The following is a 25,552-nucleotide window of genomic DNA, read 5'->3' as shown; positions in this document are numbered from 1 at the left end:
GGACATGTTCACTTGCAACATTGCATGTGAAATTTCCCGTGCAACGCTTTCTTTCTCGCTGGTGTATGAACATCCGGTCCGTGTAAAATGTGGGCCGTATCATGAAAGGAGGGCCTACTTATCAGGTGGGCTATAACTTCCAAAAAAGGACACAGCCGATGGTCTGACTCATTATACGGTTATGATCAGCCTAATCAATGGATTGGTCCCATCTTCCCACATTATGGTATTTTATGATGTGTCCCATCTTTTACGTGGCTTGGATGTTCTACAAAAGTGACACGATGGGAGAAAAGAAAGTGTTGTATATGAAAGTTCATGTACCATGTTGTATAAGAACATTTTTCTTATTTAATTAGTGGAGGGATTTGTTTAATTAAATTATAATTATTCTCAATCATCCGTTGAAGTGAGTTGGGGGCAGTTGCACTTTGATGAGATCACTGTGTCAAAGTCAATGTCTATCTGTTGTTGATTCTCCTAAGACCCACCAAAAATCATACTATATGGTGTGTGGCCGCATGGATGTGTTATATACACATCTTTTGAAATTCTGATAAGTGGGGTTTTTTTTTTTGGGTAAGCCATACCGTTGGTATGTTACATACCATCATGGATGGAATAACTATCAAAAATCACATTGAGAGGACAATCTTCACCTTTAGGTTTATAGGCTATAATAGACGGTTTATAGGAGAGATCCACCAGTGGTCCACTTGCAACTGAAGAGGGTTTCTAATATCATTATTTGTGATATTCGAAAACGGGATTTTTTGTGGAATTCTCATAATCAACAGATCAGTGGTCATACTGTGCCATGCGTACACCGGCAGGGAGTGGATTGGCTGTGACCTGGCGCACAGAGATGTAGCTGTGCCTGGGGCTGTGTGGGGACCACAGAGATGTTCTTAAAAAAATCCACTCCGTCCATCGGTTTTTAAAGGTAACAATAGGATAGGATTCTAAAATTAAGGCAGATCAAAAACTCAGGTTAGCAACACGAAAAGAAACAGGGAAAACGGAAATGTCCATCGTTGAAACCTTCCTGGATGTGACCATGATGTTTATATGCCATCCAAACTGTTCATAGGGTTATTACTACTGATATCAAATTTAAGCGAAAATATCATCCTGATACTAAACTTCTGTCACCCCTAGGCGTTCAATTCCCACTATTTCGTGTAGTATGGTCCACATGAGTTTTGGATCTTCTTGATTTTTAGAATCCTGCACCGTTTTGGTCTTGCAGAACAGATGGACGGAGTGGATTTGCCACGGACATCTTGGGAAGCCCTACACAGCCCCGGGCACAGGAATATTTATGTGCCTGGGTCACAGGCAATCCGCTTCCCGTCTGCATGCAACGTATCTCCGATTAAAGAGGAATGCTCACATGCAGCTATAGCTGGTAGGTTACCCTACAACAGACTTTTTTTTTTTTTTTTTCCACCAAGGTGACTCATATGTAAGACATTTGAGCCTTCTTTATTTTTATTTTTAATTTGGGGAACATATCATATGAGCCTTTCATAGGGCGGATTCAGCCATAAAGATGACGTGGCTCCAAATCAGGTCGATCCATTCAAGCTGATTTGTGTTTTTCCTTCATCATGTCTGTTTGACCTAATCAACAGGTTGGTTTTGCAAATAAACATTACAATGGGCTTGTGAGGTTTTTTATGGTGCGTGTTCAATTATTACTGCTTTCCTGTAATGTGATTCCCTTGAGATTTGGATTTGCCTATTTTTTTTAAGCTCCTACCCTATGATAATGATCCAAAATAGATGGACAGCGTGGATAAAAAAACATACATTATTGTGGGGCACGGCTACTAGCATAGTCAGTATGCAATCTGCATCCATTTGAAACTCAAAAATTATACATAAGAAAATAGAAGTTAGGAGTTTTACAAATGATGACCTAATTAACATGGAATTATATTCAATACATTTAATTTAATTTAATTAAATTTTTTTTTTCAAAAAAGCTACTTCATTCATAAATATAATTAACATTCTGCTAACATCAGTGAATAGGTGGTTGGTTTGGATGGGATGTTATGAAAAATCCACCCTGACCATCAAGCAAGTCGCATCATTTTAGGTTACTAAGTTAAAATTAGCTCCGTTTGTGATCCAAGTGGACCGTTCAATTAGAAACGGTGCATAGGGCATGCTCGCCTTCCAAAATGTTTCCATAAGATTGGCCCAGGTGAATAACCGATGGATATGATTTTTGAGACACGGTGTAAATGTTTGTATGGAATCTAATGATTGGAGTATATTTCATATAATTATAATTATGGGCCCTATAAAAATCAAGGGTAAACGACTCTCTACTAGTTTTTTGCTGTGGCATACTTGAACCACAAGTTAGCCTATCCTTTTTCTCTGCCCCTAATATTATAATAAATATGTAATGGTTCAAGTAGATCTGTAAACACCACAACGAGCTTGTCAAAGCCAAGAGGAGCATCGTGAGCATTTTTTAGGTTTTTTTTTTTCATTCTCGGTGCAAAATTGGAGTGGGACATGGGGACTTGACTTATGGCGGGGCTCACCATACTGTTTATGTAAGATCTACTCCGACCATTAGATGCATAATCCAAATTTAACCCAAGATCCGACAAATCAGGCTAACTTGTGTTCAGGTGGACCACACACAAAAAGTTGGTAGAGATTTTTATCTTTGATTTAGAGCCAATTGTTATGATTATATGAAACCCACTCCAACTATTAGATGCCATACAAGTATTAAGGCGTGGGGCTAAAATTAGGCCCATACCTGATTCAGGTGGCTCATATTAAGGGATATAGTTTGGAGGTGTACACTGTTTCCAATCATGTGGCCCACCCAAATCATAAATGGGGTGATATTTGGACTGTTAGCTTAATTTGAGGTGAAGCACCTGGTGCTTTGAAATGAGTTTTACATAAACATCACCGTGGGGGCCACCCAAGTAGTAGAATCCTTTGCTTGTATTCCCACCTAACTATAGGTCAGTGGAATGATAGCAGTATTGATTTAGTGAGGTAGCTTGTTTGAAAACTTTTTTGAAAAAGTGACCAAAATATAAATTCCTCCGCAAAATTCTCTAGAAATTAAAGCAAATATTCAGATGATGTAGTTGATCATTCTAAAAAATGTACGACACTGATCATAGTCATCAAACGGATGGTTGAAGCATTGCGATACCAAATTCCACAGGCAACGGACATGATCATCTGGTCAATTTGATTTCTGACTCATCACATAACCGCAAATGGACCCAATCTAGACGGTCTGGATTGATGTAAATATGTGACAATCCACCAAACTCGGCATAATTTCCATAGTGCGCATCCTTTTCTCATTTCCACATTTATATACCACAACAAAGATGAAAAAACAGCCAGCCATGTGGAAGGATTTCAACTAGGCATGATGGAATGGACGACCTCGGCCGTGGTCTGTGATAAGGTGGGCCACCAACTGATGGGCCTCTAATCATGACTCTTAAGAACATTGCTACTCGGCCATTGGTTAACAAAAAGAAAACGATAAAAATCCTCTCACGGTCGTAGATCTATGCATGTAGTGGGCCATATCTTCCTCACGCATTGTACTGAGAACCGATCATATTGCAGGCAATGGTACCATATACCATGTTCAACAACGCCACTTGAATAGGACATGAATACCATGAGAATGATAGGCCCCACCATGAATGTCACCTTCCTTGAAATTAAGCTGATCTACTCTCTAGGTGGGCCACACCGGTATTTTAAGCCAGAATGTAGGTTATGTTGGAATATGGTTATATGGCCTCATTAGTATAGGTTATGTTGGAACGTGTTTACTGTTCACTGTACAGTATACAAGCTGTATGAATAACGACTAGTACGATCCCATCTTGCCAAGTTAGTTCACTTACCAACAATTTAGGGGCGCATATGGTTCAGTTTTGATCCGACTCTAGGGTGAAATTAGAGCCAAACCATTCTCAACAATTTCAGAAAAATTAGAATTGGAATTAGACCATTTGCACCCTAGAACCAAATTAGAACCGGACTGAAAAAACTGGTTCATTTATGTTCGGTTCTACGATTTTTGGCTTTTTAGAATCCAGCCCAATTGCTTGATATGTTTTTATAATTAAATATGATTGCATTTTTTTTTTTATTCGTTAAATAATGTAGCCCAAGTTCCTTTATTGAAAATTTTCACATAATAATTTTGTTATGGTTTATTTTTATGACCCTTCCATGTTTCCAAAATGATTTTGCTGCCGATGTCTATTTGTGTTGTTGTGATCCATTTGATAACTGGTTTTTAATTTTTAATTTTAATTTTTATAAATTTATTTAAGTATTAAAAAAATAAATTTTAAATATTTATTGATCAAGGGTTCGGTTCCAAGTTCGGTTCTCCAGTTTAGTTCCAGGCCGCATGACTAAACCAAGCAAACCGGTTCTTTGAATTTTGAAATTAAAATTTGAACTGAACCGACGTTCTTTGAAACATGATTAAACCGTACAGTCTGATCAGCTCCGTACAGTTTATGGATTCTATCGGTTCTGTGTGCACCCTTAACTATCATGGTAGACCATTTGATGGGAGGTCGGGTCCATTGTTGATTGCTCATTGATTCAAACTCACCACGATTGGATGATGAAAGCCATCCAATTATGGGCCAGCAAAATGGACGGTACTATTATTTTAATTCGTACCGTCCATTTTGGATGCCTTTATTGGATGGCTTTGATGATCCATCCATGGAGATTCCGGGCCCATGATCAATCCGTGGTAGAAAGCTCCTATCCAACGGTTGTACTTGTAGATGATCATAGGTGAGCTCACATGGGTCCACAAAGGAACGTGCACCGAACCCAGGTAATAAGAATTCCAGTTCGATCATTGCTGAACGGTGTCTATGCCACCTCAAAATTTGTGAGGATAAACTAGTCGTTCATCATGTGGGCCCACTGAATAGATAACCTGGTGCTGACTGCCACACGTGTAGGGCACTTTTATACGTGGACCCCATATGCCCAGCTGACCGATCTGATTTCAGTGCTGCGGGATATGCACCGCGAGCCCACCTGTTGTAGCCGTCGTGGATCCACGCAAGTCTGTCACTTGAGTCTTGATACGTAGATGCGTGTGCACTTAGCAAAGCTCCACCCTTAAAAGTAGTTATGTAATCAACGCTAATCGAAGAATACAAAGGTTGTCGTTAAAGAGCTCGTTTTCTTTTTGTCTGTCGCGAATTAGTTTCTAGCGTATGTCGCCACTCATTGGGGTCCACATACTAATTTATATGATGATCAAAACTGTCCATGTCATGGAATATATTCTATATGGATTACCTTAAGAAATATATGGTGAAATTATTACTTTGAACATCACTCTTTCTGGATGATTTTATACCAATGAAAAGAAAATTTCAGTGGCTTGTATTTAATTCTAAAAATCCAAGGTTAGGATCATTAGTGAAGGACTTTATAATATAGGATGTTATTTGATTTATTACTAAAGTACGGACCTTTGACTGTCTATTGGACCACTCAGCATATGGGCCCCGGTGCGAGGGCGACACACGCTGGTTTCCGAGTCGCGAACGACACGAAATGAGCTCATCTGCTTTCTTTCGGACCTGGTGAGTTTTGTGTAATTAGGAGTAGAATATAAATGAAGCTAAATACTGAAGGTATTCGCGCGAGGATATATTGGAGAGGTGAATCGCTGGGCACATGCTAACATAGAAGACTTGTAAAAGATCTGGGCTATGTATTAGGTGGGGTTCTATGCAAGCATGCCTTTCTCAATGATGTAGAATGTTCCATTCCTCAAATGTTCATACTCGTAAGTTTTATGTTTTTCTAACCTTCCATTTCCTCATTTCAAGGTGGCCCGAAGAATAAGTTACTTGTCCAGATATATGGACCAGGTTATCTCTATGGTCTTCCCCACTAAATGATCGGTTCGGATTCCACACGTGTGAGCCAAGCTGGCATGTATTCCGCTGACTCATTTCTTTAAATCTCCTTGCGCGAATCACAAACGCAATCTTCTATACAGGTATGGTTAATGTGGGGTACGTGGGTTGGTGATGAAGGGATATGAATCATTCCCATGGTGTGTTTTTATATATGGAGGAATCATATGATATACGTAGCCCGCATCTTTGCAGGTTTTCAGTTCTGAAAAGTGGACCCCATCCTTCAGTAATCCAGACCATTGGTCTCTTGAGTACGTGGATAATGACACTGAAAAACCAATATTAGAACCTTTTCAGTTTAATGTGGACCGTTAATCTATTTCTTCTCTGAGCCATCTATCCCTAGGACACAAATCAAAAGGTTATGATCATCCCATCAAAGACATTTTCAAGGCATAGTCCACCTACAGTGGGACAAAACATACCAATGGTCTTGATTACTGAACAATGGGACCCACTTCTCAAAATAAAAAACCCATGTAAACTGTGCAAAGATGCAGCCCATGTATACTAGGAATGTGATGGCCATGCCACACCCCATGTGGATCCACATACTCCTCTCTCTCATCATCCTATCAAAAAGAGAGATAGGCCATTTGCTTTTCATTTTATTTTATTTATTTTATTTCACTATAATACTTAGAGTAGGTTGTCATGGTCAACCTAGGTAGAGTGATATTCGGAATTTCATGATTTCCATCACCATAATTCAAATTCCTCCACTCATACCTTTCATTAATAATCAAACTTCCATTCATCTTTCCTTCATATTTCCACCTAAAATCCTTGAAATTCTAGTGCAAACCTAAAATGGGCCATGAGGATTTGTGTGACACTGGCCTTGTTCTTGGATTAGGCAGTGTAGCCAAGGTAGAGGGTGGCTTGAGCCCGAATCGCAACCATCGGCACCCGTTAGATAAATCCGATCGTCTGTTTTCGATGATCCTTGAGCCTTCATTAACCTTAAGCCTACCTGATGACACATACACATACAAAGAATCGAAGAAGATCGACGAAAACAACGCATTCGAAGATCCGTTGGAGGCGATTCGGCAATCTTCACCACATGGAGCTGTCTCATTGTTCTCTAATACCTGTATCAAGAGAGAAAGGGATGGAGGGGGCGACGATATCGAGCTAGAGAGGATTTCTCCACGTTTAAATGATGAAGATGAAGAGGCTTGTGTGAGAAAGAAGCTTAGACTCACCAAAGAGCAATCCGCCCTCTTGGAAGATAATTTCAAGGAGCATAGCACACTTAATCCGGTAATCTTTTTATTATCTTTTTCAGACATCAAATAGCTAATGCAAGGCTATGAGAATGATGGGCTTATCTTTTTCTCTTTGACGGTCAGAAACAAAAGCAAGCCCTAGCCAAGCAATTGAATCTACGGCCACGGCAAGTCGAGGTTTGGTTCCAAAATCGAAGAGCTAGGTATGTAATGTCATTCATCATTTTTTCGATTATTCCATTCACTGTAATGACTAAGATGACATGCCTGATACAACTGACATTTAAATAACATCTTATTCTTATTTGCATCTTGTAATTTTCTTCAAGAGAATATCATTTAAATAGCTATATGGAGTTGGCTTCTTTCGTTTTGGCTATTTAAATAAATATCAAAGGAACCATGAGATCTATCATTGGACTATTGATTTTCATATTATTTTGAAACTAGGCTGCTTATAATAATAATAATTTTAAATTATCACAGAACAAAGATGGATCGATTTTCATATTCTTTCGAAACTAGGCTGCTTATGATAATAATAAATTTAAATTATTACAGGACAAAGCTCAAACAAACAGAAGTGGATTGCGAATTTCTAAAGAGGTGCTGTGAGGCTTTAACGGACGAAAATCGGAGGCTACAAAGAGAGCTTCATGAGTTGAAGGCTATGAATTTCGTGTCACCGCTTTACATGCGATTACCGGCTGCGACTCTAACCATGTGTCCTTCTTGTGAGAGGATTGGTGGTGGTGCTGGCAACGGCCGTGGTGGAAACTACTCAGCCAAGAACTCTTTTGCAATGCCACCCAAATCTCATCACTTGTACAATCCATTCACCCACTCATCAGCAGCGTGTTGAAAGTGGTTACACCCGCTTCTGTTGTGTATTTTGATTGATAAATAGTAAAAGATGTGTAGCAATGGAATTAATTAGGTTTTAGTGTATGTATTTGTTATTTTTCTTGCATGTGATGTTTCTAGGGACAAATGAAAACAACCCATTTGAGATTTTGATGAAACAAAAGGGATCAAGACCGTACGTTGATCTGGTGGGCCACACCATGTAAGATCCTTACCATCAGATGTTTCTGGCTAATGATCAAGGGTTAGAAGTATCCTATATACCTTAAAGGTTCTAGGAGAATGGTCTATACAAGATGAGGTTCATCAGATCAATGGTCAGGATCAAAGTAAAGTGGGGCCCGGAGGATACTATACATCTTCTGGGGTGGGGTGGGCCGGTATCACATGATTCCTCAATGATTACGTGATGGGAGGCTCACGTGTATCTGTCTGTGAATGTGGGGGAGAGAAGAAGTCAAGGAAGAGCTCAAGAGAAGCGTGTGGGGCAAGAAAGGAATGGTATTAAAGTAATAAGGGAGCTGGCGTGGGCCACTTCCTCCTCTCCACAAACAGGTGGGCCACACCCATGTGATGTTGTCCCTATCTTCTTTCTCTCTCTTTTGTGGTCTTGTATTTCAAAATGAATACTAAGGCTACTGATGGCTACACGTGCCGCATGCGTGACATGGGGCCATTTTTCTTTTATTTTTATATGGGGCCGTTCATAAAGCAGGTCTCTACTTGCATTTGCCCTAGCAAAAATACAAAGGCTGATCCACTCATCAGGTGGACCACATCTGTAGGTTGAATGTGGGACATTGGCGAATGCTTTTTAGGTGTCCATTTATATTACACGTCTGAAATGTTATACGCAGATTACCCACGGCTAGGATTCTCACATTCGTTTAAGAATTCACAATGTGGGCCCTACTGCGAATGTCGCCTATACCAAGAATCATATCAAAAAATCCTACCCAATAATATGATCGATGTCTTTAAGAAACAATGATCAAATTAACAAACCTTAACAGACAGAAAGTTACAGTCCACCTCGTACATATGGCCATCTCGTCATGTTTGTACCACATCTGAGCCGTTGAAAAGTTTGACTGCACCTTGATGAAGTGCAAATTAAAAGGTCGATCCACTCATCAGGTGGGCTACCCCACCTGATGAACGGATTGATATAATTTTCCTGTCCAATGAATTAAAGATGGGGTGAACCTTTTTTGACGGCTCCGATGTGCACATAGTATGTCCACACATCGGAGGTGGACCGACAGTAAGCTATTTGATGAGAGGAACATATCTCACATCCCTTTATTTAACCCCTGCATTTGAGAACCATAAATCAGTTGGTTAGGTTGGTCTATTGGTTGTGACTTTATGGCCATGCACATTATCTGTGAGACCCAGAATTTGGATGGTCTGGATCGAATTACATGTATGCTATGCGTACGATAGATGGTTGTGGTATGATCGAACCCACGATAGATCCCCGCGTCTGGATCGAAGTACATGCCCGCTGTATTCACACACACGCATGCATTAAACTCTTGTACTCGTCTAGAGCAGGTTGAATCATACATCAGTGTCCATGGTACACACCGTGCATCGATCCCCAGAGAGAGAGAGACAGAGAGGGGGAGTCTGACGTCCAACCAGTTGGACCACAGTCTACAGCCCACTCAGTTGATAATTTCTAACCTGTTAATGCATGTGACATCCCATCCTTTTAAGCAGTTGGCCCCACCATATGGATTGCCTGAATCAAACTCAGCCCTATCTTCTTCTCAAGTGAGCCACGTCGTAGAAAATAGTGTATGGTCATTGATAAATAGAAAAAAAAAAAGAAGGTATGGCTTACTTTTTATCAATGGCTATTTCACTATTTTGTGAAGTAGGGCTTGTTTTATGAGTGAGTGGAGCTGATTTTTGCATAAAGTACTGTTCCACCTTATGAGCCAATCCATTCAATAGGATTTTTGGCTTATAAACTTAATAAATTAAAAGTCATTGAGTGGGTAGACAACATAATTTGTGACCCAATGGCTTGGTCTGGAGAGTGTTTAACTCTTGAGAGTGGATTAAGTACGGCCCAGCCTCACCCAAGATAGTGTGGCTCTTACTGTGGGGCCACCTTGATTTATGTATTTCTAAATCCATGCTGTCCATCTCTTTTTCCATATCATTTTAGGAAATGAGCTCATAGTATAAGAAACAATAATTGAACACCTTACCATTACAAATTTCTCAAGGCTGACTGTAATGTTTATTTGCCATCAAATCTGTTGACAAGGAGACCAAAAACTGGATGGAAATTATTATTATTATTTTTTAAAAACAAATATCAGCTTGATTCAAAACTTTGGTTGCCCATGCATGGGAAGTTTTTAATGGTTAATCACCACTGTTTTGTTTGGTACCTTAGATTTATTTTCGGCTCATACCCTAAAATAACATGACAAAATGGATGAATGCCCCGCCCTAATGGCATACCGTCGTGGGTGAGGCCGGGCAAGAGTATCTAACATGCATACACACTTTGTCCATCCATCCATTAGCACATGCATGCTTTGTGCATCAAGGATGGGTGATCCATGATCCATGATCCAACCTGTCATGGAGACTACTGAAAGAGTATCTACACAAACTCTATCCATTCGTCCAAACATCTCTATCTATCAATACATCTTTTAGTTCATTTATGCTGGGTGCATCACAGCTGGGTGATGCTTGATCCAACCTACCATAATTAGTACAAGAATACGGTCTCTCTCTCTCTCTCTCTCTCTCTCTCTCTCTCTCTCAGATTAAGTAAGACTCCGGACGCACCCAAGATGGTGCAACTCTTAATGTGGGGCCCATTTTGATGTATGTATTCTACATCCACACTGTCCATCCGTTATTCCAGATATTTTAGGGCATTATTCCAAAAATGAAAACATCCAATTATCAGGTGGACCATACCATAGGAAACAGTGGTGATTGACCATTAATGGGCCATGAAGGTTTTGGATCAAACTGTTGTTTGTGTTTTTTTTTTTTTTTTTGTTGGGCTTCGTCTAGGCTTATATGATATTTTCAACAGATTGGGTAGAAAATAAACACCACGGAAACATTAATGTGCCGCCTAAGAAGTTTTTAATGGTAAATCCTTAAATCACCACTGTTTCTTACGGTTTGGTGATATAGAGCGGGTCGCAGACAGTTTCATGGCCAAGATGGATCAGAAAAGGCCCGGTCGACGACAGAAGTGATCCAGACCGTCGGACCTTAGATCGGGCGTATCTCACAATCCGGAATAAGTTATCAGGCGTAAAATATATGATTTTGAGGTAGAACGAGCTACTTTAGCCAACCAACCCTGCTACGCCAGGTTGCGCAAGCCGGATTTGCGAAATACCCCTAGATCAACGGTCGTTTCCTTGTTTTAATTTCATTTTTACCAAAAATAGTTAGTGTCCTATTTGGCTTCACCAAACCGTTCTGCTAATTATTCTAAACTCTTTTCGCGTTGGACGCAACTCCTAAAGCCCAATGGATGAAGAGTTATAATCAAATTAAAACTTACTATTTATAGTAAAAATGAAATTAAAACAGGCAAACGACCATCGATCGAGGGGTATTTCACAAATTCGGCTTGCGTAACCCCACGTAGTGGGGTTGGTTGGCTAAAGTAGCTCGTTCTACCCCAAAATCATATATTTTACGTCTGATAACTCATTCCGGATTGTGAGATACGCCCGATCTAAGGTCCAATGGTTCGGATCACTTTTGTCGTCGACCGGGCCTTTTCTGATCCATCTTGGCCATGAAACTGTCCGCGACCTGCTCTACATCATTTGGTCCACTACATAATTGGATGCACTTCATTTTTGGAATAATGACCTAAATTGATCTGAAAAGGCGGATGAACATCGTGGATACATAATACATACATCAAGGTGGGCCCCATAGTAAGGGCCACACCTTCTTAGTTGAGTATGGGTCTCACCTAGGGTTGAAAGTTGGGCAGGTTCAACCCGACCGACTTGATATTGGGTTGGGCTTGGGCATGATGCATTAGGTTTGGTCTTGAGCTTGAGCTATATAAACACCAACCCGATAAAACTTGGGTCGGGCTCGGGTTGAGGTCTTGGGTTGCCTGACCCAACTTGAACCCGATCGATATATAAGTTACTTATAAATTGTAATTGAGTGCAGATCGTCTATGTTGAAGGCATGGGAAACTCCAATGTCGTCTAGTTTCATTAGTCTACATCATTTATGATGACTCAAGCTAATAAGATACGCTGGATTTATCTCTCCCAAATACATTGCGTATTACATAACATGACTTTGAAAGCAGTAGTTGTCCTATATTTTACCTTGTTTGTTTAGAAAAAAAATGAAGCTCTTTACAATAAATAACTACATGATATATAATTAATAAAATCATGCGTACAAAAAATAAAACTTATATTGAAAATATAATAGACTAATATGATAACAAAAATATTATCATGTATCCACCTGACCGACCCGGCCAAGCCCACTTGGGTTGAGCTTGGGTTGAGAAGGTTAGGGTTGAAGTATAGGAACCTTGGGTTGGGCTAGGGTGAGCACCAACCCGCCTGACTTTAAGCCCTTGTCTCACCAAATCCGCTCCCCCACCGGTCTATTAGTATGTGCTTGCTGTTTGTATCAAAGGCGGGTGATGCATGTGGCAACGTACAACGGACTAGTGCAAAGGTATGAGCAAGCACATATATTGTCATGGATGGAAATGATGATATGGAAGAAATGATGAGAGCTTTGTAGGAAAGTACAGACCAAAGTAGGAGACTCATCATCAATGTGTCCAAAGAAGCTGCTGGGAATAGATTAAAGAAGGGAAAAGAAGCTATTGCACTTTTCCTTTTTTTTTTGTAGGTATATGTGGTTTGATGACTGAGATTTGAGGCAACCTATTAAGCTTTCCACTCTCTCTCTCTCTCTCTCTCTCTCTCTCTCTCTCTCTCCATATCTACACACATGTATACCACGATTGCAAGGGCTGATCTTGGACACGTGTCAACATGTTATAGAATGATAGCCCATGTAATGGGGTTTCCCTAATTAGACCATGTGGCATTGGCAACATTATATACCTTATCTTTGGCATGAGAACTAGTTTCATAACAGAGGAGACATACAAAGATGCTGGATCTGGGCCGTCCATCAGGAGGTCCTACTTGTGAGTATAAATTTTCAGGTAAAAATAAGCCATCTATGTATTCAACATATATGTTTCGCCATATGTACGTGTGAACCTGCTTGATCAGGTGAACCACATGATTTATGGGCCAAAGCATGTTTAGGAATGGGTCCTACAATCAATTACATGTGTGCTCCTCATGAAAAAGGATTCACAAATCTCTTTCATTGCTTCTGACTCGTCTCGGGCTTATTCGGGTCCCATCTTGTTTGGCACCATGAGTCATCATTGAAAAGTATGTCCATGGCTCAGACGAGTCAGCCCTAACTCAGCCTAGTGATGACTTGACTTAGGATTGAATACCCCGGTCCAAGTTGCTTAGTCTGCAAACTATGATCTCTTTCGCGGAAATAGACTGTCTAACCATGGATAAAAGACTCAATGACTGGATCAACTCGTCCCTATTGTATTTAAAAATGACTTTTAGATAAAATTAGTGTTTCAAATTTCTTCCCTTGTTTTCTTCAACTTTGGAAAGTTGTTTTGTATTTTAATGACTTTCTTTATCTTACATCAAAATGATAAAGGAAAATTTTAAGTTTATAAGAGAAGACTTTTACATAGGGCTTGAGCTCCTTTCAGGGAGTATTAGAATTTGGACCTATGGGGGGCTATGCCATTAGCTCTAACCTATGCCTTTGACCACATGTGTATTAGTGCAGGTTAGGTTGAGTCTAGGTTTACGTGCAAACAAAGAGTACATTCACCTTATCAATTTTCCTCCATAAACATACTCATACTTCAATAAATTTATCTTTCTACATTTCTTTTTGAATATATGTCTACTGTTTTCAGCACTTATATCCAACAGTTCCATCTTTATTCAAGTCTAGTTTTACAATAGGCGGACCTCGCCCCTTTTTTAGTTGAATAGTTTGCCCGAAGCTCTCATGTATAGAACCTTTTCCCATATATATATATATATATAAAGAAGTGTCTAGAAAAAAAACAAAGTCTAGCGGAATTGTGTTTTAAAAATTATTTCTTCCCTTAACATTTTCTTCACAATTATTGGGTTATAGGAGTACACCTGCCCATCCCTTTCCTGCGGTTGGAAGCTCTGATATCACCTAGGAACCATCCATTAGCTCATTCAGTCCCTCAATCTCAGATTTAGGGCCACACCTTCCGGGAGGAAAATTCTGTGGTGGATGGCCGCACCAACATCGCCAGCAACGGCGACTCAGACAAGCTTTACCTTAGCTCCTTCGCCCTCCCCAGCCACGTTAAAGGATCCATTGTTCTAGACAAAGCAGGGGTGGGTCAGATCAGGCATTACAAGACCAAGAAAGGTGTGGGCTAATCCCACCTTTCTGGTCCATCCATCCCACCGACCTTCCTCCTTAGACTGCTGCCTTCATGCGGGCCGATTTGATCGTCCTCCTTTTTCTGTCCCACTGCTGCTGTTGTTCTCTATGCGCACTCCGATCAGTCCACCTTCTCTTCAGCCTTGTTATTGGTCTTTGGGTATACGATAGGTGGGTCCAATATCATTTTGCTAATCTGGGACCCGCCCGAATGATTGTACAATCCGTTCATCTTAATATAAAGCTGGTAGCATGAGTCCACCTTTCTTTAAAAAAAAAAGAAAAGAAGAAGTTGGCCAATCAAAGTAAATTTAAAGGCTCAAGCAATCAAAGGTGGGACTTGATGGCAAACCAATGATCAATCTCGACCTTCAGTTTTGGCAATTGACGAGTGATTCTTAAATGGCTCAAGCAATCAAAGGACAAATGGTCCATACGTACTGATTAAAACTTTTCTAGAAAAATCAACATAGATCTTTCATTTTCGCAATTGACTGATGATTTTGAACTATATTGGATCAAAATGATTCTTGAGAGACTCAAGCAAACAAAGATTGGGCCCACACGATGAAAGGTCGAAATCAATGATCAAAGCTTTTCCAGTGGAGTCAATCTGATCTGACATGGATGGGCCGAACCAACTTTATGAATGATCATCTAGTACTGGGCCAACCAATGATGGTTCAGATACCCTCCCGTGGACTCTCTAATTGTTAGGGTGCGCCCCTCAAGTTCTCCTTGGCACCCAAAAGTCAGGCTGGTTTAAATCTCAAGTTGGCTATATTGCGAGGAGTATAATTGGGACGGGAACAACCACCATTAACAAACTTTCAAATTATGTCTATAGGCCTGGAGTGTTTTGTATATACCTGTACTCCATTAAGAAGATGAGCCCCATCAAGATGAATAGACACCCCTAAAACTAGTCCATTTCAAAATTCAGATGGGCCACCCCATTTGATTTTAAAGGTTGTAGGCATGATTTTTACATGGTGTGACCCACCTGAACTTTGGATCGATTTGAGTTTTGGATGCCAAGGAAAGCACGAGGATCGATCTAATGTGTACAAGACATCCAATCCATTCATCATATGTCTCATCTCATGTTCTCCTTGGCATCCAAAACTCGGATGGATCCAAATTTCAAATGGGTGACACCATGTAAAATCATCCCTAAAACTTCTAAAATTACATGGGGAGGCCCAATGGGGGGACAAACACATCCCATTGTAGGTTAAGCTTACTTTACGAAGCTATCTACTCGATCTGGTCATATCAGGTAATTAAGTTATAGTTTTTTATTTTTTATTTTTTTGGGCACCATGAAAAAAATCTACAAGCCTCACCTATCACATTCCCATATTGCACCTAGCTCAAGGAAACAAAGGTTTAAAATAAAACCAAACACCCAAATAAAACATTCAATTAAATCACTATCACCTACCATTAGATATTATAGTTGTTACAAAAGAAAATCAAACATCCAAATACAATATTCAATTAAATCACTATCCTCAGCTTCGCATTTTTCAAATTACTGCACATTTGTATGTAGAATCATTTCAATAACGTGAAATTTGGAAATAAATGGTACATGGTTGTGGCATTTGACTTGCACTAGGAGAGGCATCCGATCTGTGACATTAGATGCAACTTTGCAGATGTGATCCACTACAGTGTACTAGAAGATATGACATGTGCAGTGTGAGCAAGGTAGCTTTCGGCTGCCATAACGTTGCAATTGGATATCACAATCATGCATATAATATGTCATTTAAAAGTTATTGATGAACTCTACGTCTTGATTAATGATAAAGGCAACTAGCCCTAATAGTTCCAAAATAAGATCATTTTAGAAGTTAATTTTAAATTTAAAGTTAAAATTTTATTATTTTTAGTAAATTATGGGTTTTACCATTTTTAGTGTTTAAGGTTTTTAAGAATCCTGTAATAGCTAAAATATTTGTTTTTTCACTCTTCTATGAAAGTTTGGGTAGAATTAGACATCTTTACTAATTTTAGTAATTTTGTAATATTCAAAAAGTTTACCTTTTTATGAATTTATGAGTTAGGGCTTATATAAACAATATTAATTGCTTTGTAAAATAAACTTTATATTTCTTATTCTTAATAATATTTATCTTTTAGAGTTTTTTTTTAAAAAAAAAAAAAAAAACTTTCTTGATTCAAGGTTCCTCATAGGTTCATGGCTTATCTAAGAATTTGTAAAATAAACAATATTAATTGCTTATTTGGATCCTACGTTTAGCATTCACGAAGGGTCCACCCAGGAACAATTTAACACAACAGATCTTCTAGCATAATGAGTGCCAAGTGTGCCAACTAGCGCCATTATAGCCACACTGTTCATGCCCTCACTCGTGTCAGAGCGCACGCGCGTACATATTACACACGCCTCCACATATAAACTCTAAATCATCTCCTATCATTTCCGATGTGGTACAAAACACACATCGCACTTTTCATTTGAAATTTTCAAAACATTTTGGCGGCAAAACCAAAATCTGAAATTTCTGAATATTTGATTTTTTTTTTTTCAAAAAACCACAAATTTCAACACTTCCTTCCCCTTTACACCAACACCATGCACCCACAATGCCAAGAAGCAATTGTTAAAAATAGTAGGCTTATTTGTTCATCACCTTGTAAGTTATGTACATGCTCTCTGTTTTGGTTAAATTCCTCCCTATGCCTTAAAAAATGCATGGTTTTAGCAGTTTGGAAAAAGAAAAAATAAATTAATAACTAGGTGCCAACTTTTGCTCTTGGCTTTCTTGTGATATATACTAGGCCTGTAGCACATGCGGCGCATGCTGAGAGAGGAAGTATGTGATACAGGCCTTTTGAAATGAGAAACATAGCCTTGGTTGGATAACTGATCATTTTTTAAAATGCTTCAAATATTGGACCTGTATTGGAAATTCCTCCTGCATTTCCAATCTTCTCCTAATATTTAATTACAAGGGCAGGATCATCTAAAACTATTCACGTTACATATAGAGATCAATGTCTATGACACATTATGATAGCACTATACTTGTAAAAAAATTAATTAGCCTATTAACACATTTGACTAATTTCAAGAAACTAAAATAAAAATTATAATTAATGGCAAATCTATTTATTTGAAGAATTGTTAACTTGATTATGGTGTTCACTTTAACATAAGTTATATATGATAGAGGTGTGCCCTTCTATGTTGGGTGCAGTTTGGGTGGATCCGAGATCGGTGGATCCCTAACTGTGGGACCCACTGTGATGTATGTGCCTTACATCCACACTGTCCATCTATTTTGAAAGCTCATTTTAGGGCACGATCCCAAAAATGAGGCAGATTTGAGGCTTGTTCGAATTGGTAATCTCTATCTCTTGCAAATTTCTGCTTTCATAGTGCATTACTGTTGCTTTATGTCGTGGTTTTTTCCCACAATGATTTTTTCACTTAAAATCCGGTTTGTTTGTGTTTAAACATAGTTGTGCGATTAGAGTACTTTGCTTAATTCATCTCTCTATGCTTCTGCAGTTCTCCAACATATATTTCTACAACCATCTTCATGGCTTTCTTGAAAGTCATTTACTCCTACATTGCCAGTTTATTACCTGCATGTGATCCTCCATTGATGACAATGAGTGCAGGCACAAGCACAATCGGAGTTTTGTTTCAGCAAGATTCCCAATGTGCCCCAAAGAGGGATCTTATCCATACTAGCACTTGCTTTACGGACAACAAGTGATACTGCCAATATAGCATTGGTAACAAGCAAGGGATTAATGATATATACCTTGCTCTTTTAAGTCCTTTCCAATCAAGGCAGGTCCACTTATTGCATTAACATTCTCTGTATCCTCAAGGAAACCTTTTCCAATATAGTTTGAGCTGCGGAGCCTCATATATGCATGTCCAGGTGCCTCCTAGAACAACAACCCTAGCTGGAGTACCATCACTCAGACAAACATCTGCCTCAATGACTTGATTTCCACGGCTATGGAAGGTCTGCTTACCTTGATTGTCGCCATTTGCTCTCTCTCTCTCTCTCTCTCTCTCTCTCTCTCTCTCTCTCAAATGAAATCTGGTTATTAGATGGACTTTCATGGCAACACTTGATAGACTATTTGGTTCTTTCTATTTTATTTTTATTTTGCTTATGTCTTTGGTTTAGAAGCTTGTAAAATCATCTTTAAGTTGTAAAGGGAACACATGGAATCAGATTTCAAGGTTGCTTGGATGCTTGCATTTGTCTATCAAGGCTTTATAGGCTATAAGCGCATTACAACTTTTAGTTGTAATATGAAACTTGGCAAAAGCCATATTTTATACAGGTACATAAGCTAAAAAGACATTATACTTAATAGAATAGAATGGTTGATACTTGTTATATGTGGGACCCATAATGTATATAGTACATCCAATCCGTCAATCATATACTTTCCTTATTGCTCTCGAATGATTAAAAAAATGCTTAATTGATTATCAAATGGACCACACGAGAGGAAAGGATTGGATGTGTACTATTAAAAAATTTTACATTGCATTTGAGACCTACTTTGATGGGTCGAGAACATCTAATTTGCTCAATGTCATGCTTTTATGCTCTGGGATGACCGAAAAAGAAAAAAAAATCAAATAATTTTTATATGATTTGATGATTCTAATGGGGTTTATGGCCTCGGATCTATGTGGTGCGAATATGTACTTTATAAAGTAGAATAGCATGTAAATAATTTCCACTTGAAACTCTTTGTAGGTGTGAAGTGCTTACAACTTAAAAACTTCAAGGGAATCAAAAGGACCCTTAGGAAAGAAAGAATTTAATAAAAAATTGCCTAATATTATATATTTTACATTCCGGTGACTTTTTGAAAAAGATTTTCAATAAAATACATCGCTAATCTAAGTAATTATCATCGTAGTTTCTTCCATTCGATTTCTTAACGACTGCCATGAAAGCAAATGGGTTGTGGCTTAGGTAGACCCTACTTTAATATTTATGTGAAAAACTACTTGACCATCAGGTGCTTCACCATACGTGTTTAAGGTCCAAAAATCAGCTGCATCTATGATTCAAGTGGATCACACGGTTGGAAATAGTGCATAGGGCAACGTTCACCCTTCAAATTTTCTCTTAGTGTGGCCCACTTAAATCATGGATGAGCCTATTTTTAGGCCTTAGGCCTAAATTTTGATATGTCATTTAATGGTTGGAGTGCCATTATTACGGTGGGTTGATAAAAATAAAAATAAAAATTCAACGGTGGACATATCTTCCGCAACTATTTCCTTTGGTGTGGCTCACCTAAATCATATATAGGTCCGCCTATTTTTGGATCTAGCCTTAACGGGGATTGCATATCTAATGGTCGAAATTAATCTCACGTGTACTTCACAGTGTGCGCGTAAAAAGTCAAGGGTAGTCATCCCATGAAATTCCTTTTTTTTTTTTCTTCAATATATAAATCTCTTTGCTTTTTTAATGGTGAGGAGAGGAATACCAATCCTTTATTTTTGGAGGAACCTATCATGATATGTATGTGGAATCCCAAATTAAGCATAGGATAAAAAATTAAGCTACTCGTGGTGGGCAACATCAAAGGAAAATGTTGGGAGAGGGATGTATGCCCTTGATTTTTACAAGGCCTAGCTAATGGATATATGAAATTCATTTCAACCATTGGATGCCATACAAAAATTTATGCTTGGGGCTAAAAATCCATACATGATTCAAGTGTTGTTGTATTTGATGTGTTAAATCGAGTCAGATACAAAGTTTGTCGATGCCATCGACAGTCGGTTCGATGTCACCTACAATGGCATCGAACAGTACTCGATCCCATTGTTAAGGGTCAAATATTGCATATTAGACCCCAATAATTACCTGATTTTACAAACATGATACTGTTTAATGTCCTATTTTAATCTTGTTTATGTTGCAAGGTGAATTTAGGATCGTGGACTGAAAATGGGTACTAAAAGCATGGATTTAATGCTCAGAAATCACCAAGGTAAGGGAAGGATCCCAAGAGATTGAGATCAAAGAATTTATATACTAAAAATTCAAGAAAATCAAGCAATTCATGATAAAGAGACCTGAAAATCATCCAGAAAGTAAAATCACAGGGTTCCAACCATCCATTTGGCCCAAAACTTTATATATGGCTTGAGGATCATAAAGTAACCATACACATCAAATTTTAGCCATTGGATCTTTGTGGAAGTGATCCAACGGATAAGATCAGCCATAAACCACTAATCTGGGGCCTACATGATCTCTGGATATGTTTTAATTTTGAACTCAACCACTTAAATAGGATGGGAAGGCAGATAGACGGTGTGATTTATCAAAAACATCAAGGTGGGGCCCACTTTACGTAAGTGGCAGTGCACACCAGCTGTGCACCGGACAAGCAGACCGGTCAAAGACCGGTTGACCCGAGCGGATTCGAATCCAGCTCGAAAACGATCTCGCGCCTGCAAACAGGGACTTGCGGTCCTCCCTTGTGGGCCACCATTGTCATTCGAGGGTCCGATCCGGACCGTCCATTGGAATCCCACAGGCCCACTGACCAAGGCCTAGGTGAACAAATTCCAAGAAGCAGCGAGGATCGGATTTCACCCGTTCAAACGCAAGATGGGCGGCAGCGTGACTTAATATAGTGGGTTGCGCCAAACTCAAGAAAAACCATCCATTCCTGACTTAAATTTCATCACGCGTCGAATGGACGGGGTGGATTTCTCCGAAAACATCACTGTAAGGCCCACCGAACACCTCAACGCAGGTACGTGCACAAGAACAACGTCCGAACGCTGCCGACCTCTGTGGGCCATTGTGCGACCATGGTGGTGGTCGGATGCATGATCCAGACTAGCTAACCTCTTGAAATGGTGGCCCTAACCTTGTGCATGAAGTTGCTTTCGAGAGATTTTGAAGAACAGCCGAGCAAACTCGAGCTAAACACAGTTGTTTGTGCGTTCTCTTGCGTATTGGAAACAGGGTTGATTCTTCTAACTCTAGCCGACCTCAAAGCTCCTATAAAAAAATGAATGCATGAGAAAAGGCATCTTTGGGATGTGGAGCAGAGAGAGAGAGGACGGTGAACTTTAAGGAGTTTGTATCTTTCTTCTTCAGTTTTCTTCCTTTCATGTATTACTTTTCTTTAAGTTTTCCTTAAGAGATGTTAGCTTCATCATGTCTATGATAGGCTAAACCTCTTAGCTAGGGCTAAGAGGTGAAGCTTGTAGTGTAATGAGAGATTTTTCTTTATGCCTTTTAATTCATGTTTAAACTGAACTGATTTTGATTCTAGTTTGATTATAAAGAATGCCTTTAGTTTTTAATGGTTTGTTGTGACTTAAATTACAATGGATTTGCGATAGCTTTGGGTATGTTCTTTGCGTTAGTGAGATTGTGAAGATGGGAAGCCCTGTTATTCAACATTGTCTCACGGGCATGGTTGGATGATGGAATCCTTCGTAACATTCATAACTCTCTTAGATTGGATGTGGATTGGTTAAGTTCTGTTGTTTACTTTGTCTCATGGGTATGGTTTTGTGATGGAATCAATTCTAATTCTCATACCTCTCATCTCTTGAAAACTAGATCAAAGGAAGTTCATATTTGATTTTAATGATATATCTTCCAAATGAATGAAGGTAGGACTCTGATTCTAGTTGTGCTCTTGAATCAGGCATAGATCTCCCTGATCTCTACAAGTGGATCCTTGACACCCTAGTTTCCCACCTTTAAATTTTACAAGTTTTAGTGTAATATCTCACCATTATTTCTCTTAAAATTCTTTGATTTAGATTCCATCTTCTTCTAATTCTAGTTCTGGTTACTTTCAGATTACGTACAAGGTTCAATCCTTATGGATTCGACCTCAGTCTAAACGTGATTATTACTACATTGCAACCCTATACTTGGGGTGGTGAACAAGTTTTTGGCACCATTGCCGGGGACTGATGGTTACGTTTTTTCTGAGATTAATTAGTTTTAGAATTAGGTTAAGATTAGGATTTTCTAATTTTAGGATAGGATTTTTCTGTATGATTTTTAAAAACTAACCTAACTTTTTTGTTTTGTAGGACTCTGAGATAGACTTTCTAAATTAGTAATCTCTTTCTAATTGTTCTATTTTTCTATTTTTAGGATTAGGTCTTGTTTTTTAATTTTTAGAAATTTTCTATTTCTAGATTCTCTTTTATTTTTAAAAACTGACTTACTTTTTAACTTAGGTTTAGAGCTTTCCTAATCTGTTTTAGAAACTTTATATTTTTAGAAGTTTTCCCTTTTTAGAAACTAGTTTACTTTCTAATTTTACGCTTTCTGTTTTTAAAAACTGACTTGTTTTATTTTGTTTTGCAGGTTTTTAACTTGGGAACTTCTAATCTGGTAACTTCCTTCCAACTCTTTTCTTTCTTTCTAGATTTTTATTTCCTTTCTTTCTTTTAGATTTAGGTTTAAAATCTGAATTAAGGGTTGCGAGTGTTTCATGCCCAAGTGGGTTCGTGACAACACTCAACGTCTCTTGACCGAAGGAGGATTGGTTGATGGGTTGACTATCCATCGCAGGACTAGACACGACTCGAGATCCCTAGAGTTAATTGAAGTAATGGTTGCAAACCAACCTCTTCTATCCCAACCTAGGGTGGAGGACATTCAAGATGAGAATGATATGCATCAAGCACCCTCACCTCGTACTGGGGGGTGAGCACGCCCTCATGCATGATTTTTCTTGAAAATATGGGACACATGAATATCAAGCCAGGGGTGATCCAAATCCTTCCTAAATTTCATGGGCTTGAGTCAGAAAATCCATATTTACACCTGAAAGAGTTCGATGAGATTATAGCCACTTTATATTTTCCAAACGTATCTGAGGACATAGTCATGCTGAAACTCTTTCCCTTTTCTTTGAAAGAAAAAGCTAAGACGTGGTTGCATTTACTACATCCTAGATCTATTAGCACATGGAATGATATGATAAGAGACTTCATAAAGAAAATTTTCCTATACCATAAGACGAACACCCTTAGAAAGTCGATCATGAACTTCGCCCAAAAGAAATATCAAACATTCTTCCAATGTTGGGAGCGGTTCAAGGATCTTGTCAGTTCATGCCCACAATATGGTTTTGAAACGTTGCGCATTACAAACTTTTTCTATGATGGTCTGACATCTTCCATGCGCCAATTGGTTAAGACAATGTGTAATGGGGAATTCATGAATAAAAATATCGATGATGTGTGTGACTACTTGGATAGACTTACTAAAAACACACAATCATGGGACAAATACCCAAAATCAAGCACCATATCTAGGTCGACTCAATCTAAGGAGAAGGGTGGAATGTATCTTCAGAAAGAGGACAATGATATCAATTCTAAAGTGACTAATCTCATAAGGAAATTCGAGGCTATGGAATTAAAGAAGGATAAGATTAATGAAACTATTTGCGGTATTTGTGATGGTAACATTCACATAACTGAAAATTGTCCAACAATACTTGCCTTTCGAGGATTGCTGAATGAGGAATCCAATGCCATGAACAATTACCAAAGACCTTTCAATGGACCTACCTCCAATACATATAATACCAGTTGAAGAAATTATCCAAACTTTAGTTGGAGGAATGGACAAACGGCTACCCCTCAAGGTTTCTTCAATTAAATTCCAAATCAAATGAAACCTCAAGAGGATCCGGTTCAAAAACATATGCGAGACCAAGAGCTACTCAACTAGGAAATCATATCAGCTTTGGGATCACTTACGTCATCTATTCAAAGAATAGAGTCGTACTTAATAATTGAGGGAAAGGGGATGCTTCCTGCTCAACCTCTCCCCAATCCTAAACCGCAATATGAGATAAGTGATCTAAACTCTTCAAATCCGATGGAGTAAGCTAAGTCTATCACCACTCTTAGGAGTAGGAAGATAATTGACAAATCTATTCCAATAAGGGCTGAAAAGCGTAAGGACCCAGAAGAGGACAACGATGATAAACCTATCACTGCTCCACGAGAATTGGAACTGGAACTTCAGGGCAAGCCGATTGCTCCATTATCCCAACGGTTGGTTGCACCAAAACCTCTCTCTAACTCTCAGGATATTGTAGAGGTGTTGAAACAAGTGAAGGTCAATATTCCTCTACTTGATGCCGTAAAAGAAATACCTTCATTTGCTAAATTTCTGAAAGACTTGTGTACGACCAAAAGACGGCAAAATATTCAAAAGAAAATCTTCTTAACTAATAAAGTGAGTTCCATCCTAAAGCAAGATGTATCATAGAAATTCAAAGATCCTGGTAGCCCAACCGTACCTTGTGTAATCGGGAACTACTGAATTGAGCATGCGCTTCTTAATTTAGGACCGAGCATAAATCTGATTCCCTACTCGGTGTACAAACAGTTAGGTTTAGGTGAATTAAAATTCACCCTAACCACATTACAACTTGCTAATCGCTCTGTTCGTATACTGAGAGGGATAATTGAGGATGTGATAGTCCAAGTTGATAGATCCTACTACCCTGTAGATTTCATCTTCATGAATACGGAACCCATCAGTAACATAAGCACTTAGATTTCCGTCATTCTTGGTCGCTCATTCCTTGCTACTTCAAATGCAATCATCAATTGTAGGAATGAAGTTATGAGTATGTCTTTCGGGAATATGACATTGGAGTTAAATATCTTTTTTAATATAGACAGACGGTTAGAGGATGACCTCAAGCCATCGAAGCTTGACCTAAAACCCTTGCCCTTTGATTTGAAATATGTCTATTTTGGTCAAGATGAGACATACCCGATGATGATTTCTTCCCACCTTGATCAAGAACAGGAGAGTATGCTCATATCTACTCTCATTGAGGATGGACGATTGTGGACCTCAAGAGAATTAACCTTCGATTTGTACTCACCGCATTTATCTTGAG

The 25,552-nt window shown here is 38.9% G+C and overlaps 1 protein-coding gene and 1 non-coding gene across 2 annotated transcripts; one reads left to right on the top strand and one right to left on the bottom strand.

Annotated features, from left to right (window-relative positions):
• Positions 1-6,572: 6,572 nt before the first annotated feature.
• Positions 6,573-8,161, top strand: LOC131218823 (homeobox-leucine zipper protein HAT22-like). Its single transcript, XM_058213658.1, has 3 exons — positions 6,573-7,247; positions 7,337-7,416; positions 7,775-8,161. The coding sequence occupies exons 1-3, from the start codon at positions 6,792-6,794 to the stop codon at positions 8,073-8,075; spliced, it is 837 nt and encodes a 278-aa protein (XP_058069641.1). The 5' UTR covers positions 6,573-6,791; the 3' UTR covers positions 8,076-8,161.
• A 15,488-nt stretch (positions 8,162-23,649) lies between these two features.
• On the bottom strand, positions 23,650-23,756 carry LOC131219817 (small nucleolar RNA R71). The gene has a single exon (XR_009158460.1). It is a non-coding gene; the product is annotated as a small nucleolar RNA R71 (small nucleolar RNA).
• Positions 23,757-25,552: the final 1,796 nt, after the last annotated feature.

Source organism: Magnolia sinica, chromosome 11, assembly GCF_029962835.1.
Source record: "Magnolia sinica isolate HGM2019 chromosome 11, MsV1, whole genome shotgun sequence".
Lineage (NCBI taxonomy): Eukaryota > Viridiplantae > Streptophyta > Magnoliopsida > Magnoliales > Magnoliaceae > Magnolia > Magnolia sinica.
This window is presented reverse-complemented; position numbering and strand designations above follow the sequence as displayed.